Here is a 19,110-nt window from a genome sequence, read left to right on the forward strand (position 1 = left end):
TTCCTGCTGTCTCACTGTGCAAGACTTTGTGTGCTCTCTCATCCCTACTTTGTCCACTTCTGTAATGCAAGAGTTAACCAGCATTCTCAATCATTCATTCTTTTTTCTGGTAAACTCTGGAAATCTCTGCCTGCTTCTGACAAACTTTTCAAGAGGGAAGTTTCAAGACTCCTATCCTTCAATTTTAGATGATCCTTTTTGACCTTTCTTTAGGGACTTGCACTCTCAGTGGGCCTTTTTTCATGCACTTTTTTTGTTGCCCTTAGCCAGTACCCCCTTTGACAAAAAAAAAAGATATATAATGATTCTGTTTCCCCCACAGGACTCATGATCAGTGAGGCAGAGTTCCTGGGGCAGAGAGAGAAGACTAATCGCCACATCCGTCTAAGGGAGTTGCTACTTGAAAACTCCAGAGATTCTTCCCTTGTCGTGATGTAAGTATCTCTAGTGATGACTGCTTCTCTCTCAGCAACTCTTACTGAAATATGTTCATGAGGCTGAAATTGTTAAAGTGGTTATGATGTAAAATGTGAATAGTAGTAACAGGAAACTAGTTGTAACAGGTGGAGGAAGACAAACAATGCCTTTACTGCCTTTAATCTTTCTGCTCACCCACAGCTGATAGATACACTCTGCAGTTTGGCTCCAAATTCCAAAATTATGACTCGGTACAATACATATGAAGCTTTTTACACACACACACACACACACACACACACACACACACACACACACACACACACACACACACACACACACACACACACACACACACACACACACACACACACACACACACACACTTTGGAACACCGAACAAATAATACAAGACTCTTTACACAGGCTCCTAAACCACACAGCCATACATTTGAAGCACACTCACACAGCAGAAACACTGCTAGATACAAGACGCAATCTGGCCCATGCTGTCTTTCCTCACCCGAGACTTTCCCTCCCCAGGACGCTGCCGATGCCCCGCAAGACGTCTGTGTCAGCCCCACTGTACATGGCCTGGCTGGAAACACTCACCCGCGACATGCCTCCCTTCCTCCTCATCCGCGGCAACCAAACCTCCGTTCTCACCTTCTACTCATAATGGACATATGTGAAATTTTTTTATTAGGATTTTAAGGTTCAAATGTGAATGAATGTTGCTGATTGCTTTGTACAATAACAGTGTCTTTTACACGCAGAAAATTGTGTGTGTGAGTGTGTGTGTGTGTGTGTGTGTGTGTGTGTGTGTGTGTGTGTGTGTGAATGAGTGACTTTTAGAAATGAACTCTTTGGGATACGTTCATGCAACAGTTTTTAATTTTTTTTTATAAATGCTTCATTAATACAAATATACAATATTTGTCATTAGTAGTATTAGCACAATTCTGTTTAAGCAAATTACTAGCGTTTCATTTTGTACATTCCATGAGTGATGAGTGAGAAAGATCATATCATCTCATACTGTCTTCTGATTTCTCCAAAATACTCCCACAAAGATTCTTAATTACAAAAGTTTGACAATCTGAAGCACATATCAGACCAGATCAAGGCACAAAAAGTGAAATAATGACCAGTGTTATTTTTTAATGTGTATAAAAGTGTAGTTGATTTTGAATTGCCAATACTGTTAAGTTCCCAGGTGTGTTGGTGAACTGTGAGGCTCTGAACACCTGGCAGCGCGAACCATCATCCCATAGTTCAGTTTTGTTTGTAGTGAAGACACGTACTGAAATTGGAAAGTGGAACATGTATTCATACTTTTCGTAAACCTGAAACATTCCTTAATTGAAGAGTCGTGTAGTGGCATCAGTGCTCCCCACTCTCTGTTCATGGTCACAGTATTATACAACATGAATACAACAACTATCTCTTAATTGCCTGAAAATGGGAGAAAAATGTGTAAGGTATACAGTAAGTTGTAGCTTAATATCTTGTACATTGAAAGAGAATGAAAATTGGCAAATTGGAGGCAGACTGTAAAAGGTAAACAGGTAGTGATCAATTATATGCATTGCAATAAACACAAAATAAAAATATAAAAGATAAAAGTTAAAAATATAGTTTGCTGTCACTTCTAAAGAGGAAAAATGCATTGGTTCTGAGGTTGTACACTTTATTTTCCATTGCCTTGAGCAACACCAGTGTCATTCTGTGCCTGAACTCAAAGTGGTGAGTAAGAGTGATGCCAAACATGGTTAGAGTGACTCATCATATTTAGCTTGTGCTTGTAGTATGAGGTCAGTGCAGGAACATGCATATTTTTCTGGACTCAGTGGGATTTACCTAGGTGGTGTTGATCTTTATAATGTCCCAGTAATGCAGAATCTTGTAAATATTTCATATAATTGTTACGAATCATTTATTTCATTGACCTTGCTAGTGTACGTATGTAGCATTCAACATGTTTTATTACAGATTCAATAAATTTAGGGGTTTTACTTTAAGTTTGTAAAAAAATGAAAAAACAGGAGAAATGCACAAAAGTTTTTGGAAAATATCATGAAGTTATATTTCTTCCTTTTTCTGAAACAGAGAATTTGTATAACACTTATCATCTGTGGTTAGTATATTCTGTGATACAGTGAGCAGTGCCGCGGCGAGGCAGCGCCAGCACTGGGCTGCCAGGGAGTGCAGTGCCTCACCCTGCATCACAGAGGCATGGTGTGCCATGCTCCACATTCCTCTCCACTGCCAGCACCTTGGCAGCCTGGCACGGCACGCACACCACACTGTCTTGCCGCCACGCCCCAAATATACGAATACAGCTGTGAATGCGGATATAACTACGAACCAAGCTGTAGCGATAGGTGAGCCTTATTAGTACAAGGTTCTGTCATGTCAGAGAAGGTGCCTTTGATTCTGTGATGAATGATCAGGGAAATGTTTCTCCTTGTTGTTGGATCTCTAGAACATTGTCATTACGCAGGGTTATTTGTATCGGCCGAACAGGAAGGCTCCCCTCCTCTGGTCCCCCCCCAGTTTTAAGGGGGCGGCCAGAGAGGGGAAGGTTTCTGTCTGGAATGGTTCATCCTTCCCAAGTTGAATCGTCTAGAGTTACTTTGTTTTATATTAATATGTTGAAGTGTTTGCTAACTGTCATGTTTTTCATTAATGTGGATTTGTCCTCCATTGACTGTAGTTATTAATTTGGTTCGTCTTAGGTGGGCTGGGCTCTTGTTAACACTGATCCTGTATTATTATTATTATTATTATCATTATTATTTCCTAAAGAACTTACACAATAAAAAGACAGTTTAATTTGTAATAGAAAGACGAAGTCTGTTTACTTCTTAAATATAAGTTTTAATCAACTTGCATATCTTTTCATTACTTAAATTATTTGAGGCTTAATACTTTAGTTAAACTACAAAGAAGAGTTGCTGCATTTGGTGAATGTAAATTGTTAGGCAGTGCTAACCAAATAAATTATATTTTTGAAAAATAGCTTACATTTTCTTGTCACAAAATATTGAAAGATAAAGAAGTTAATGTCAATGACTCCATAGATGTCAGTGTGTTTGTGTGTATGTGTGTGTGTGTGTGCGTGTGTGTATAGTGTCACAAAATAGTACAACTTGCAAGAAGAAAATAACCAATAAGAAAGACACTAAAGTATAAATAGGTAATCATATAAACAAATGAAAAAAAAAATCATGATAAAGATGAAATCAATCGATCTAAAAAAGATAAATAAATAAATAAAGGAAGCTCCATTGAAAATCTAGCGCGTGAGACCACCACCACCACCACTACCGTCCCTCATTCCTCATATGGCCCAGGGCGCATCAAGCAGCGCATGTAATAAGTAAACAAAACAGGTGCGGGTACTCATGTGCTGCCTGTCACGTAGCACTGTGTTCACTTGTAATTACCGCGGGAAGAGAGAAGAATAGGCCCCAGACAAGCTACACGGATTCCCGCAAGGATCTGAAAGGCGAGTAGTCAAAATAGAGGTGTATTTGTTAGTATGCATTAGTAAACAAGCTGTTGCAATACACCCACGGCTTATCAGTTGCTATTGAGAAAACTGGTATAAATAAGCTTGAGTGATGAAACCGCAACAAGTGTCTGTTATTTAATTATTTTTTACCTGAGGATCATCACTTTTCTACATTGTCAAAATAGTTTAGTTTTATTTATTATTATACATATTTTTATATTTTATTATTATTATCATTATTATTGTTATTATTATTATTATTATTATTATTATTATTATTATTATTATTTATTTATTTATTTTTTTATTCGTGGGGAAGAATGAACATCTGAATGGGTATTAGGGTCTGGTCAGTGTGGTCCAAGGAAGCTAGAGAGTGATAATCTTCCTTGCTTTATTTAGGCTTCGGTGGAGAGAGAAAGGCGCGCAGGGAACAAGAGATGGGATGGTTAGCTCCTTTAATTGCCGAAGAGTAGTTAGGTCGTTCCTCGTTCACTCGCCAGTTAAGAGAGAGGGAGAGAGAGAGAGAGTGGTAAACATAATCATTGGATATGTTATGGTCAATGCAGAAGTGAGGAGTAAGGGCAATGATTGGGAGAGGGGAGTGTAACAAGGAGTGCCTGAAGGGGAGAGTGCCTGCGTGGTTCGAGGTTCTTTGGGAGAGTCTCTCTCTCTCCCTCTCTCTCTCTCTCTCTCTCTCTCTCTCTAAGTTCGTAAAACACAGGTCAGAGAGAGAGAGAGAGAGAGAGAGAGAGAGAGAGAGAGAGAGAGAGAGAGAGAGAGAGTCACCATTCACATCTCGGCCCGGGAGTGAAGTGAACAAGTTTGCAAAATTATTATTATTCACGGAGGCCTTTCAAAGAGCATTTTGAACTCAACTCTACCTTTTATATTTCATTCATTTTTTTCTTTTTCGCTGCTAATGTGAAACGTGATAATTATTTGCCCTTTACCACGTGCAGGGATACATGCTAATCTCACTCCCCTTTCTGCTCTCTCTCTCTCTCTCTCTCTCTCTCTCTCTCTCTCTCTCTCTCTCTCTCTCTCTCTCCTCCCACTGACATTTCGTTAATGACAGGTTTAATCAGGAAATATAAGCGAGAAACGTGACTTGGAAATACCTAACATTATATTCCTCAGTTATTATCCCTTGTTCATTTTTTTTGGCACGGGAACCTTTGCTAACCTTTGCCATTTAATTAACCTTTCTGCTGTCTTATGCGATAATTCACCTGCAAAAAAAAAATAAATAAATAAAAAATAAAATAAAATAAAATAAAATAAAACAAAATAAATAAATAAGATAAATAAATGAAAATAACAACAACATTTACAAGAAAGAAAAAGGGGAAAACTAGAAGAATAGATTTTTTTCCCCAACGCCTAGCCAGTATCGTGTTTAGCGTTGGTTGTGGATTTAAAGAAATGTCTCAGAGCGGTCTGTTATTCAAGGACCCGGTAATTAAGAGTAAAAGGGTTAATTTGTCCCTGCTTATGTCATAGTGATGAATCATATTCTGAAATATTTCTGCGCTGCACCTCCACTACAGTTCAAAGGCTTTAGATGAAGTGACACGGGTTTTTTAAGGGGGCTTCCCTGTGGCTATGTGGTCCAGAAACCGATTTTCCAATTCAGGGAGAGAGAGAGAGAGAGAGAGAGAGAGAGAGAGGAACAGACAGACAAATATACACAAACACACGAAAAGTAAAAAAGACTAAAAAAGAAAAAGAAAAAAAAGATTAAATGAAATGCAAGGAGGAAAGAAAAAAAAACGAAGAAAAAAAGGTAAAAAAAAAAAAAAGAAGACAACCAATAAGATGAAAGAGAAAAAAAAAAGCAAAGCATTTCTGAACATGGGCCTAAAAACGTGTCATACTATCATTGGCAGTGCAGGCGAGACAAGACAGAAACGTTTACGGTGAGGCGCCTGTAACGTTTCAATCACACACCACACACAGACACAGGGACCTCTAGGGTTTTGGCTCGCCACTCTCTGACGTCCCATTTCGGTGACATGTAGCTACGTGTTAAATTTCAGAGATAAAAAAAAAGACAGATATATATGTGAGGTGTAAGTCTTGTTGTTTCCAGCGAGGCGGCGGGTCGGGTTAGGGAAGGCGAAGGAGACAGGGAGGGAAGGAGGAGGAGGAGGAGCAGGAGGAGACTGAGCAGTGAAAGGGACAGAAATGGAAGGAGGAGGAAGAAGAAGACGAGGAGAGGGAGTGAAGGGGACATGAAGGAAAGGAGGAGGAGGAAGAGGAACAAGAAAAGGCGAGAGGGTGAGGGGACAGGAAGGGAAAAAGGAGGAGGAACAAGAGGAGGCGAGGGATGAAAGGGACAGGAAGGGAAGGACAAAGAGGAACAAGAGGAGGTGCGGATTGAATGGGAAATGAAGAGAAGCAAGGGGAAGAAGAGATGAGGGACGAAGGAGACAGGAATGGAAAGAGGAGCAGCAGCAGGAGGAGGAAACGTGTGCAGACCAACCAGTGATGGATGACACAGGAGGGAAAACAGCACCCGACACTAAATTGGCAACAAATGGTCCTGAGGGATGCTGGCTGGAGGTGAGAGCGAAGAGGGAGAGTTACGGGGTGAGAGTAATAGGCGGACGTCACACACACACACACACACACACACACACACACACACACACACACACACACATACACGCGGGAATCACTCCAGTTACGAGAGATTTAGGTCAGTATTCTCAGTCGCTTTGTTCTCCCACTAGGACTATTTTCAAAGGCCACAGAGATGGTAAGTCAGGTTATCTTGTGTGTTTTTCCCTTTGTTGGTGTAGAATCCTTGTTAAACTATCACTAGGATCATGAAAACACTTGGAAAATCCTCCTTATCTCTACTACAGCCTGTTAAACGCAATGAAGATGAGGTATTAGTCCTGTATTCAGAAACCCTTTGCTCTCACATCACGACTATTTTTCAAAGGCCACAGAGATGATTAGTCGGGTTCTCATGAGTGTTTCTCCTGTTAATAATGTAGAAACACTTAATCTATCGCTAGAACCATAAAAAGAAAAAAAAATACTGTAAATTGAACTAGAGCCTTTTTAAATTAGTAGAGGTGTGGCGCCGAAGTGATTCAGAATATAGTCCATTGAAACGTTCAACTAACAACACGAGGGAGTCTTTAGTCTTCCATTAGATACATAAAGGAACACAAAGGAAGAACAAACGCCAACCGGCAGTTTTCTTGGCTCCTGGAAGCTGAAAACACTGAAATTCTGCCATTTGCTCGCGTTGGCAGGAGATTTATGTGTGTGACTCGAGTTTGTCTTTTGCGTGGAGTGTGTGTGTGATGCGAGGGGACAGGGTGTGACGGGCGGAAGTGTGTGTGTGTGTGTGTGTGTGTGTGTGTGTGTGTGTGTGTGTGTGTGTGTGTGTGTGTGTGTGTGTGTGTGTGTGTGTGTGTGTGTGTATGTGTGTGTGTGTGTGTGTGTGTAATTCACCAAGGCCTGATCACGAACGGACTCGCAACCACAAGCTGTTAACCCTTTCATTGTGAACTCAGAGATCATAATTGCCGATCACTTGGTAAGACTGACCTCACACACCGCACACCCCACCCCCCCTGGTCAGGAAAGACTGTGTGTGTGTGTGTGTGTGTGTGTGTGTGTGTGCGCAGGCTCTCCGTCACTTTCCTTTCTTTCCTCTCTCTCTCTCTCTCTCTCTCTGACTCGCTCGTATTCAGAAACGCTTTGCTCTCTCCCTGCAACTAGTTTCCAAGGCCACAGAGACTATTAGCCGTATTCTCAAGAGTGTTTATCCCGTAAATAATATAGAAATCTTATCAACCTGTCACTAGAATTGTATACACACTCGTAAAAAACCCGTGTCACTTCAACTAGCAGAGCCTTTTGATAGTGGAGGTGAGGCGCAGAAGTGTTTCAGAATATGGTAGGTCTATTTCCCTTTCACTCCCCGACACACCCAGACAAGCCCAGCAAAAATAAAACAGAATATATACATACATTTCCCACCCTGCCCTCTCTTTTAATTTAGCACGATCTACAACCTTGGGCTCTTTTCTCCTATCGGCGCTGACTTTCTTATTGATATTCAGATGACTCAAGCTGCCACACGCCTTTCATAGCCCTGCGAAGGTCAAACACAATTTCCCGGACATCCTCCGGCGCTTCAGGGGCGGAGGAGTCACAGGGGAGGAGGGGAAGGAGAGGCGTGAGAGTGCATGAGGAGGAGGAAGAGGAGGAGGAGGAGGAGGAGAAAGAAGATAAGGGAGGGTATGGTATGATGGTTTGGGAAGGAAGGAAAGGATAATTAGTTGATGGGTGATTAGAGAGAGAGAGAGAGAGAGAGAGAGAGAGAGAGAGAGAGAGAGAGAGAGAGAGAGAGAGAGAGAGAGAGAGAGAGAGAGAGAGAGAGAGAGAGAGAGAGAGAGAGAGAGAGAGAGAATATATATATTGAAGAAAACAAGCTGAGCAGAAATTAGAGATGAAAGAAATAAAGGAAAACCCAGAGAGAGAGAGAGAGAGAGAGAGAGAGAGAGAGAGAGAGAGAGAGAGAGAGAGAGAGAGAGAGAGAGTTATAAGGTGTTGCATCCTCTAAACGACCAAGTATTTCATCACACTTTTATAGACTCGTGAAAAATGGCTGAAGAGGTGATGCCAGCCTCCCGAACCTCCCCTTGACATGCCTTCATAACCTCCTCCTCCTCCTCCTCCTTCTCCTCCTGTGTGGGTAGTTGTGAATATTGGTTCCTCTGTCCGTATGTCCGTTCGTCAATATATACCCCATCTGTCTATTCATCCTTTTATCTGTCGGTTAGTTTGTTTGTCTCTCTGTGCATTTGTCTTTATATTCGTGCGCCAACATGTCCTTCTGTCTGTCAATCTGTTAACGCGTCTATCTGTCCATTGATGCGTCTGTTTATCCATTTATCCATTCGTGTACACATCTATCTGTCCATCTGTCTGTCTATCCGTCTATGCCTCTAGCTATCCATCTATTCGTCGGGCAAAACGTCTATGAATGTCAATAAGCTTATCTTTCCATCTATTACTTTATCAGCAGTTTCATCTATCAGCCTGTCAACACGTCTATCTGTCTATCTGTTCACCCGTCAACACTGTCTGTCTATCTATGCCTCTAATCTATCTGTCTCTCCTGTCTTCGTTCACCACACCCTCATGCACCGCCCTACTTTCTTCCCTCCCTTCGTCCCTTCCTCCCTCCCAGCAGCATCTCATTCACAGGGACACAATAAGACGGCATCACTAACTTAACTCACGGGAATAATCAGTCAAGCGTCTCCGGTCCCTGTATTCCCGTAACACCCTCCCGTAATCTTGTATGCGCTAATCCACCCGAGCGCCGCTTCCTCGTCACTGAGTCCTCGACATCCGCTAAACTCCTCCCGACGGGGTTGCTGGAGATCTGTAGTAGGAGGCTTTGCCCTTGAAGACTCACACTCACGCAGAAGGGGTACGTCAGGTGGGACCGTTGACTTTGTGTGTTAGTGTATGTTTGGTGTTGTGGGTTTGGTAATCTTGTTTTTTTTTCTTTTCTTTCTTTCTTTATTTATTTGTTTATTTTCTATTTTTTTTATGTTTTGTTAATCGTATGTTTTTTTTTTTTCTGTTGTTTGTGTGTTCTTGGTGGTTCAGGCGGTGGAGGTGAGGGTAGCGTGCTTGTTCCCCGTTTTTTTTTTCAAGAGAGAGAGAGAACAATGATAATTAAGATCGGGAGCACTTCGTAATGTTTCCTAAGATGCGTGTTCTCTTTCCTTGAGTTCTGTGAGGTTCATATCAGCAACACCAGATGGGAGCCAGGCAGCGGCGTTCTTTTTTAACTTATTATTTGTTTGCCTTTTAGAGAACAAAGTATTAAAATCAAGAGCACTTCATATTGTTCTCATACTAATATTTTGTGTTCTGTGTGTTCTTTATGGTTCATATCAGCAACACCGCTAGGAAGGCAGACAGTGAAGGTGAGGGTGGCGTGTTCTCGTGGTCTTATTTAGAGAACAGTCAAGACCAAGGGACGCTTCGTATTTTCGTTATTCGTTTGTTCTGTGTAGTTCATATCGGTAACACAGCGGGAAGGCAGACGGCGGCGGGGCGAGGGGGGCGAGAGGGTGGCGGAGAGTGGGTGACTCCTGTGGGCGCCTGGTGTCGGGTGGTGGCGGAGATCTGGAGGCTCCATTAGCAGTGTGGAAGGCTGAGACGCTTCACTGGCCTCTGTCTCCCGGCATCACCCGACACACTCTCTTTGCGACGCCGAGGATGCCGCCGCCACCGCCTCCCATTTTCTTTTCCCGCGCTTCTGTTCCCTAGATGACACACACACACACACACACACACACACTCACACATATAAAAGAACCTAAATTCTGAAACACTTCTGTGCTGCCCCTCCACTACTTTCAAAAGGCTCTAGTTGAAGCTACAAGGTTTTTTTAAGGATGTTTTTATGGTCCTAGTAATAGATTGACAAAATTTCTACGTTATTAAAAGGAAAAACAGTCTTGAGAACCCGGCTAATCATCTTTGTGGCCTTTGAAAATAGTCGCAGTGAGAGAGCAAAGTGTCTCTGAATACTGGTCACATTCCCAGGAAGCCCAGTGATAAAGGGCCTTGAGGAATATGAATAACTGATGTGTGTTTTTTCCCTTGTGTTTCCTCCGCGTGGGCTGCCTTTCCCCTCGCGGTGTCGGGAGCGTGGCGAGGGACGCTTTTTTCAGCCTCGTCGGGCCGGGAGTCGCTGTGGCCGCCTCGGTGGTCGGGTTTTTAAGGGAATGATAAAGATGAGAGTTTAAAGAAATCCTGGTGCTGTCCTCTGGCGACCAGACTGACACACTTTTTCACTTTATGGGGATAATTTTGATTTTTCTTTTTTTCTTTTTGTTCGTTTTAATTCATCAATAAGGGATAATGACTTAAACGTGCACAAAAAAGAAAATGGTATGTCCTCACTTTATAATAATAATAATAATAATAATAATAATAATAATAATAATAATAATAGTAATAATGATGATAATGTAATGTAAAGTAGCTAATTTATTCTTGTTCGTTTTCATTCAGTATAAAGGCATAATGATTTAAATGAATACAGAAAGAAGCTTGCCCTCACTTTGTAATAATATTGATAATAGTAACAATAATAATAATAATAATAATAATAACAACAATAATAATAATAATAATAATAATATTTTATTTGCTAATTTATTAATTGATTTATCTGGTTAGGTGAATAGTTAGTTTGCTTGTTAGTTAGTGGAAGCGTTGACAAACCTTTATAATCAAACCCTGAATGAAAACTGCACTCAGGATCACACTAATATTAACATCAATACAACAACACAAAACTCACACACCACGAGGAGCTGAGTGCTAATTGACACCAAGTGGGAGGCACCGACGGAGGCGAAGTAGGTCTTGGCCGCGGCACTGGCGAGTAATATGTTTATAATGGCCAGGTTTTCCTTCTCCGGGTCCCGTCAGCCTCTCAGCGCAGCCTTGCAATGGAAGCCCCACTAATAGGCGAGCTGCGGTGATTCCCCGGTTTTCTGGCTCTCCGTGGTTCTGTGATACTCGAAATATAGCAATAAGAATTAGAATTAGAGTTGTGAAAAGGCTTGTTTGTGCAGTGACGAGACCATTACGTTGTTAGGTCGTTAGGGTGTTGTTGGGTGATTTGAGTTAGTTTATTTTGTTCACGTAATATGTTCGGTTCACTTGTTCATTGTCCATGTTTATTGTTCATTTATTAGAGTTGTGTTAGTTAATTTTGTTTGCGTTGCTCTGTTCACCTGCTCATTGTTCACGCGTTCATTGTTCAGTTATTTGTTTATTTATTAGATATTTATGCTCTCGTTTGTTCCATTCACTAATTCTATTAAATTATACAATTTTTATTCACTTATCGTTCATAATTAGCAAGATTTTTTGTTATCTTTTTTATTATAGAGACCATTAGAGGGCACTTTTTAATTTTCATTTATTTTCTTCACCATTAATTATTTATTTATTTTTTTTGTCTTGGGTCTTCTTTCCTTGCTTATCCTCCCTTGCTTCATCACCGTTGTTCTTCGTATTTATAGTCTTTCTTTTATGGCAGGGATCTTTTTTTTTTATTATCTTTATTTTTTTCGCCCTGAATTAATTTTTTTCTCTCTTGGGTCTTCCGTTCTTGTATATCTTCTCTTGTTTTATCACCGCTGTTCTTCATATTTGTACTTTCTTTTATGGCAGAGACATTTTACTATATATCTTTTTGCCCAATATCAGCTTTTTTTCTTTTTCTCTCTCTTGGGTTTTCCTTCTTTTCGTATCCTCCCTGGTCTCATCATCGTTGCTTTTCGTATTAGCTCTGTCTTCCCTACTGGCGGAGCAAGACGGAGCAGCGCGTCTGTTTCTGCGACGCGTGAAGGGCAAACTGATAAATTCCGTGGCATCGTTTTCATTTTTCAAACCCATTAGGACCCAATCTTCATTTCCCTCCGTTCATTGCTTCCCTCTTTTCCCTCCTCTCCTTTATCCCTTCCTCGGTCTTTCCTTTCCACCCTGCTCTCTTTTCCTTTCCTTCTTCCTTTCTCCTTTCCCTTCAATTCTGCTTTAACCCTTCTTCCATTTAGCCCTCCAATTAGATTTCTTTTCTTTTTATTCACTTCTCTTCTCCCTTCCTTCGTCTCCCCAGCTGTCCTTTCGTTCTCCTCATCCTCCTTTTCCTTCTTTCCTCCAGCCAACCTTCTCCTCTCTCTCTCTCCCTTCATCCATCTATCCATCCTTTATCTTCCCTTCCTCCATCTCTTCCCTTTTTTTCCCTTATTTCCTGTATTTCTCCTTTACCCTTCCTTCATCACACTTTGCCTTCTTTTCCCTTCCTTCATTCCCTTAAGCACCATTCCTTGTACCCTTCCTTCATCCCCAAACACCCTTCCTTTCCACCGTTCCTTCATTCAACCAGCCAATCTTCTTCACTCTCTCGTTTCTATCTTTCCTTTCCCGCCCTCTCGAAAACCCTGGAATCTGAAAGAGAGGCGTCAAATGAACCTGCGTGATGGGAGCCTCAGAACATGATGACCCTGGCGCCTCAGTAAGCTGCAGGAGAGGCCCTTGGAAGTGTGCCAGGCAGGGTATGAGACGCGTGTGTCGAGAGGGAGAAGGGAAGGGAGTGATGTGTGTGTGTGTGTGTGTGTGTGTGTGTGTGTGTGTGTGTGTGTGTGTGTGTGTGGGATGGGATGGTAAATGGAGGGTTTTGTGTGTGGGGGTGGGGGTGTTGTGTGTGTGTACGAGTATGTGTGTGTGTGTATTTCTAAGGTGTTAGTTTTATGTGTACATTTGTGTATTCTAGTGTACGTTGGTGTTGAATGGTGTAAGGTAATGTCTGTGTGTGTAGGAGAGGAGGGAAGTGTGTGTGTGTGTGTGTGTGTGTGTGTGTGTAAGGTAAACGTAGCTTGCTCCATACAAACCACACCCACTCAACCATCTTCCCTCACCACACCCACTCACCCACCCACCCACCCACACACACACACACAGGCAGGCAGGGAGGCAGGCAGCTTAGCAGTAATTGGCGCTACCAGGCATTCGCTCCTCCTCTAAGCTTTTCCCACGAGAAGTCTCACACCGGATAATTGTCACTAATAGTTTCTCAGTAATACAACTCGCGTGCAAAGTCTTCTCCTGTGCATGTGAAAAGAGAGATAATGTAAACGTTCGTGCATGTGTGTGTGCGTTGAGAGCATGTGTGTGTTTGTGTTATATGTACAGTATTGCGTGTATGTAGAATTTACCACAGCTTCAGAGGGCAAATTTTTAAAAGGTCATGCACAAACTTGCACTAACCACCTCCTCTTTATGCACCTGAGGGATTTGAGGCAGGTGAGGGGACAGGTGAGGTGTGGGCTGAGCAGCATCACCTGAGTGGCGTACCCGGCCCACCTGAGCACTGGAGGGGAAGTGACTTGTTGTGATGATAATTTACGTGACAAGAGGGCAGTGGGAGGAACCGAAGGGGAAAGAGAGAGGGAGGGGTGGACAGAAGCGCTTATTGAGTGGGTTATGGGATGGAAGAAAGAGGGAATACAGGTGGAGTTAATAATAATGGACAGGTGTGGGGAAGGGAAGGATGGGATGTGCATAGGATACCAAAGGATACTAAAGGGAAAGGATTTTTTTTATGATAGTGAATAATTAAACTATTTTAGGATGCAAAAGATTATTTTTAGGATAACAAGGCGTGTACTCTCTCTCTCTCTCTCTCTCTCTCTCTCTCTCTCTCTCTCTCTCTCTCTCTCTCTCTCTCTCTCTCTCTCTCTCTCTCTCTCTCTCGTTCGCCTATTTTTCTTCATTATTTTGCATTTATCTTTATTATTATGTTATGTATTTATTTTATCTTCCTTTATCGAATCCTTTCTCCTTCATTTCCAGATTCCTTTCATATCCGATTCTGCCTCATCCCTTATTCTCCTTCATCCCTCAACTCTTAACCTAATCTAACCTAACCAAACCTAACGTAACCTAACCTAACCTAACTTAACCTAACCTAACGTAACCTAACCTAACGTAACCTAACCTAACCTAACCTAACGTAACCTAACCTAACGAAACCTAACCTAACCTAACCTAACGTAGCCTAACCTAACCTAACCTAACGTAACCTAACCTAACCTAACCTAACCTGCCTTATCTCTTATTCTCCTTCATCCCTCAACTCACTCAGCATTTTGGAAGAGTAAGGAAATAGGGAAGAATGGAAGACTGTTAGGAAGAGAGAGAGAAAGGGAGGCAGGGAAGGAAGGAAAGAGAAAATACTGATAAATGGGAAAAAAAGGTAAAGAAGGAATGAGTGAACAATAAACAAAGACAAGGCGGAAGGCGTGATGAAGCGTTTGCATAACATTTACACCATTAATTGTGATTTCGTGTCGCTGTTTGCAATCATTAATATAAAATCAACACAGGCACTAATAACTTTCGCAGCGCCGCATAACAGAAAGTTCCGCCTCAGCTCTGATGGAGAGTTAGTTAGTTAGTTCTCTGTTTATTTATTCATTTGATTGTTTATTTACCTATCTATTTAGTCAGGTAGTGAATGAGCTATGTATTTAAAAAAAAAATTGTGGGGGCGTAGGTTAAGTAGGAAGAATTTTTTTGTCCAGTGATGAGATTTTTTTTTTAAGTAAAGTGCAGGGGGAATATTTAGTTATCTAAGTAAACGAGTGAGGAAAAACGAGTTTTTAAGTACACGAGTGAGAGAAAACATTTTTTTTTTTTGTCCTTTTAAGTAGAACACTGAGGGAAATGTTTTATCTTTTAAGCAGAAGGTTGAATGGAAAACATTTAGTTCCTTTAAGTGGATGACTGAGAAGAAATAGTTACTTAAAGGAAAATAAATATTCCGTCCTTTAAGTAGAAGACAGAAAAGGGGAAATTTTGAACTTTTAAGAGAGCAAACAAGCTGAGATGAATCCTAAATTAACTTCAGACACACCCATAGGAAGTCACCCACGAGACACACACACACACACACACACACACACACACACACACAGTATTGGTAATCAATTTGTGGGCGGCAGCGGAGTGTTTGCTTGGCAGGATGTCGCTGCTGACTTGTTCCCTTTGTTTGCCTTGTTTGTCACACCACGAGAGGAGGAAGAGGAGGAGGAGGAGGAGGGCGTAAGAGAGGAACTGAGATGCGTTTGGAGGAAGATGAAGAGTGAGAGAAGAAGGAAGGGGGAAAGGGATGAGGTTCTGTGTGTGAGCGAGAAAGTGAGAGAGTGAGAGTGAGTGAGAGGTGGATTATACGAATGCTGCTTTCTATTTATTTATTTATTTATTTATTTATTTTATTCATAGAAATCTAAATGGAAGGAAACCTTGTGGCTTTCTGTATTTTTTTTTCTTTTTATCTCTTTTCTAAATTTTAGCCGTTTTCTTTCACCGCTGGCAACTTTTTTTTTTTTTTCACCTCCATTCTGCATTGTTCTGTCTTTTCATTAGTCTGTCTGTCTGTCTGTTTTTTTTTTTAATTGGCTAGCTTGTTTATTTGTTAGTTAGTTATTTGATTCTCTCTCTCTCTCTCTCTCTCTCTCTCTCTCTCTCTCTCTCTCTCTCTCTCTCTCTCTCTCTCTCTCTCTCTTGCTCTATCTTCCCCTCTCACTCCCTCACATTTTCCCTCCCTGGTGCAACATCCACGCTCTTTAAGTCTCCCTCGAGGGCTCCCCGCAAACTCCTGACGTTGCCCTAATGACTGGCCGAATTAGCTCCCCTCCGCAGCGATCTCCTTAAAATACCGTGACCGTGAAAACTTTAGCTTCGGGAATCGTGCTTCAGTTTCCCCTTAAAGACTTGAAGAGGGAGAACCTGATGCTCGTTTTCTTCTTTTCAGCGGTAGAAGAGTTTGCCTGGTTTAGGTTTTTATTTCTTTCTTTTTTTTCGTTTTATCTGGTTTATTCGGGTATCGTATATATATATTCATGTATTTGAGTGGGAATTATTGTTTTATTTAATTTTTTTCTCTTTTTCGCTTAACAGAAAATGAGTAACAGAGAATGATACTGATGATAAACAGAAGGATAACAAAATTTAAAGCATAACTTAACAATAACAGGTCGTTAAATTCTTGCATGGCTCTTCGGGAACTACTACTAGGTACTGCTATTACTACTACTACTATTGTAATACTGATTATTATCCTTTGAGAAAACTATGGAAAACGTGGGGCTGCTATCACCAGCCACCGTCGTCCCTCCTGGTTCCAAGCCTAGTAGCCAACTCCTAAATATTTACATCATAATTTTTCTTTGGGCAGTAAGCAAAAATTTTCCGCCTTCTCAGTTCAGTTTAGTTCCCGAATTATTATTAGTGCTGTCTTACGAATAGGATGAACAGACACAAGGGACGTAAACTAAGTAGCAAATTCTCGAGTGGGTAACTTCCTCTCAAGACGCAGGGCAGGCCAGGCAGCTCCGCCAAGCGGCCAACCCCGTGTCTTAGAGGCGTCCTTCTCTTGGTGCTGCAGGTGTGTTAGTCTTTTCTCCGTGTTTTCCTCAGCTTTTATCATGTATCTGACTCTGACTGAGCCTTCTGCTATGTCAATATATTGTTGATGCTCAGTGTTAAGTCAAGTGACCCAGAGGCAGCTTTCCGCTTGGCGCAAGCAGGTGGAAAACAAAGTGAGTCGCCTGGCCGCCACCGCACCATCCCCATAGGCCGCCATTTTGGTGGAAAGCGACAGCATTTCCATCATCCCACTTCCTATATCTTCCCTTCCATGGTATCCACGTCCTCAATATAATACAGTAACGTGATCAAGGACTGGGTTACGCAGTGAAATCATTTGCAGTGGTATCGCGCACGCTCTGGGGGTCGAAGGATCTTGAGGCGCACTGGTTCAAATCCTGGCCACGGTCCGAGGTTAGGAAGGGCATCCACTTGGGGGTTACGGTCCCAAAATGCTGCATCCAAGGGAGGCACCATCTTATCCCAAATAGACTAAGGAAACTGACGTAAAAGCCAGAGAGAAAGAGACTGACAGAAATATGATTATCAATCAGTGAATATCAAAGCTGTATCGATCATTGAAAGACGTACTCTCTTTTTGTAGAAGTCAGAAATTAAATTGTATATTAATTTTGGCAAGCTTCCACAACCAAAACGAAAACATCTTTCGTCAAATATAATGAAACTTTATATGTACGCATATTAGTCTTGTTTACTTACCTATTTTTCATAACTAATAACGTAATTCTTTACGGGAGTACAACAAATTACTGACATCAAAGAAAACGTGAGAATACCCTCCCACAATCTTATCTACAAGCGTTACACTACTACTACTACTACTGCTGCTGCTGCTGCTGCAACTACTACTACTACTACTACTACTACTACTACTACTACTACTACTACTACTACTACTACTACTAGTGATTAAGGAGATAGAATAACAGGAAGGTACGATAGCAAAACAGTAAAACAGGAGGAGGAGGAGGAAGAGGAGGAGGACAAGTAACAAATCAGTCGTCAAATGGTGATCGAAAGAAGACGAAAGAGCACAACAGACAGTCCCAAGGTCACTGTAGGATGGAGAAAGCGAGAGGACAAAAAAAAAAAAAAAAAGGAAGGAGAAAAAAATCTATGAAAAGCGAAGTCTTGGAAGAGGATGCATTCGTGTGTGAAGTTGGGGATGAGGGGAGTGAGGGGGAATAAGGGGAGGGGAAAGGGAGGGTGGATAACATGAGAGGCCGAGAAAATGGAGAGGAGGAGACGAGAAGAGCAAAGAGAGAGAGAGAGAGAGAGAGAGAGAGAGAGAGAGAGAGAGAGAGAGAGAGAGAGAGAGAGAGAGAGAGAGAGAGAGAGAGTAATGGGTAACAACAAACTACTCACTTAAACAGACGTAGGCGTGGGCGGTGAGAAGGGTGCTTAGGGCGAAGATAGCGCTAGGAAGACGCACCACTGACGGATATGCATACTTAAACAGGGGCAGGATACGGGGACAGGGGAACAGGGGACGTGGGAGACAGGGACAGGGGGACAGGGGGACAGGGGGACAGGGACAGGGGGGAAAGGACAGGCCTCAACTATACTTCTTCGTCAGACTCTTCCCTCACATTAGCATAACATAACATAAGCTGACGTCACGAAAGGCAAAGGTTTCAGACTCCGATTTCTTGGCTGACTGAAGGCCCTGCGAGATTCCCTCCCGCCCCTCGACCTTCCCTTCCATGTCCTCTTCTGCTGCCTCCCCACACACACACACACACACACACACACACACACACTCTCTCTCTCTCTCTCTCTCTCTCTCTCTCTCTCTCTCTCTCTCTCTCTACTCCAAACATGTACTTACTTACCGTGGATATGTACAGTTTTTTTCTTATTCCCTATTAACTTGTGTCTTCTTCTACAAATAGCGATTTCTTTGTGATTTTTATGCCTTTTTGGTTACATTGTTTTTCTAAAGCGATTTTGTTTAGTTTGTCGTATTTGTTTGTTTATCTTTTCCTAATCTAAAAACGTCGACTTCTTTGTATTTTCTATGCCGTTAGGTTTGAATTTTTCTTTTTGGAATGTTTTGTAAGGTGGAAGTCTAGTTTACTTATATACATTTCATTTATTGCTTTCTAATGCAAAAACATTGATTTCTTTGTACTTAAATGCCTTCTAGTAAATGTTTTTTT

At 41.7% G+C, this 19,110-nt stretch overlaps 1 protein-coding gene across 6 annotated transcripts in view; it reads left to right on the forward strand.

The window, feature by feature from the left end:
- LOC135107986 (solute carrier family 12 member 3-like) overlaps positions 1-3,436 on the forward strand; it is a 103,831-nt gene extending 100,395 nt beyond the window's left edge. For all 6 annotated transcript variants that reach the window (XM_064018492.1, XM_064018494.1, XM_064018495.1 and 3 more), the window contains 2 exons: positions 323-434; positions 961-3,436. In XM_064018492.1, the coding sequence (XP_063874562.1) occupies positions 323-434; positions 961-1,096 (248 nt within the window). In that variant the 3' untranslated portion in view covers positions 1,097-3,436. The remainder of the gene's footprint in view (positions 1-322; positions 435-960) is intronic.
- The last annotated feature ends 15,674 nt before the right edge of the window (positions 3,437-19,110 follow it).

This window comes from Scylla paramamosain, chromosome 16, assembly GCF_035594125.1.
Source record: "Scylla paramamosain isolate STU-SP2022 chromosome 16, ASM3559412v1, whole genome shotgun sequence".
Classification (NCBI taxonomy): Eukaryota; Metazoa; Arthropoda; class Malacostraca; order Decapoda; family Portunidae; genus Scylla; species Scylla paramamosain.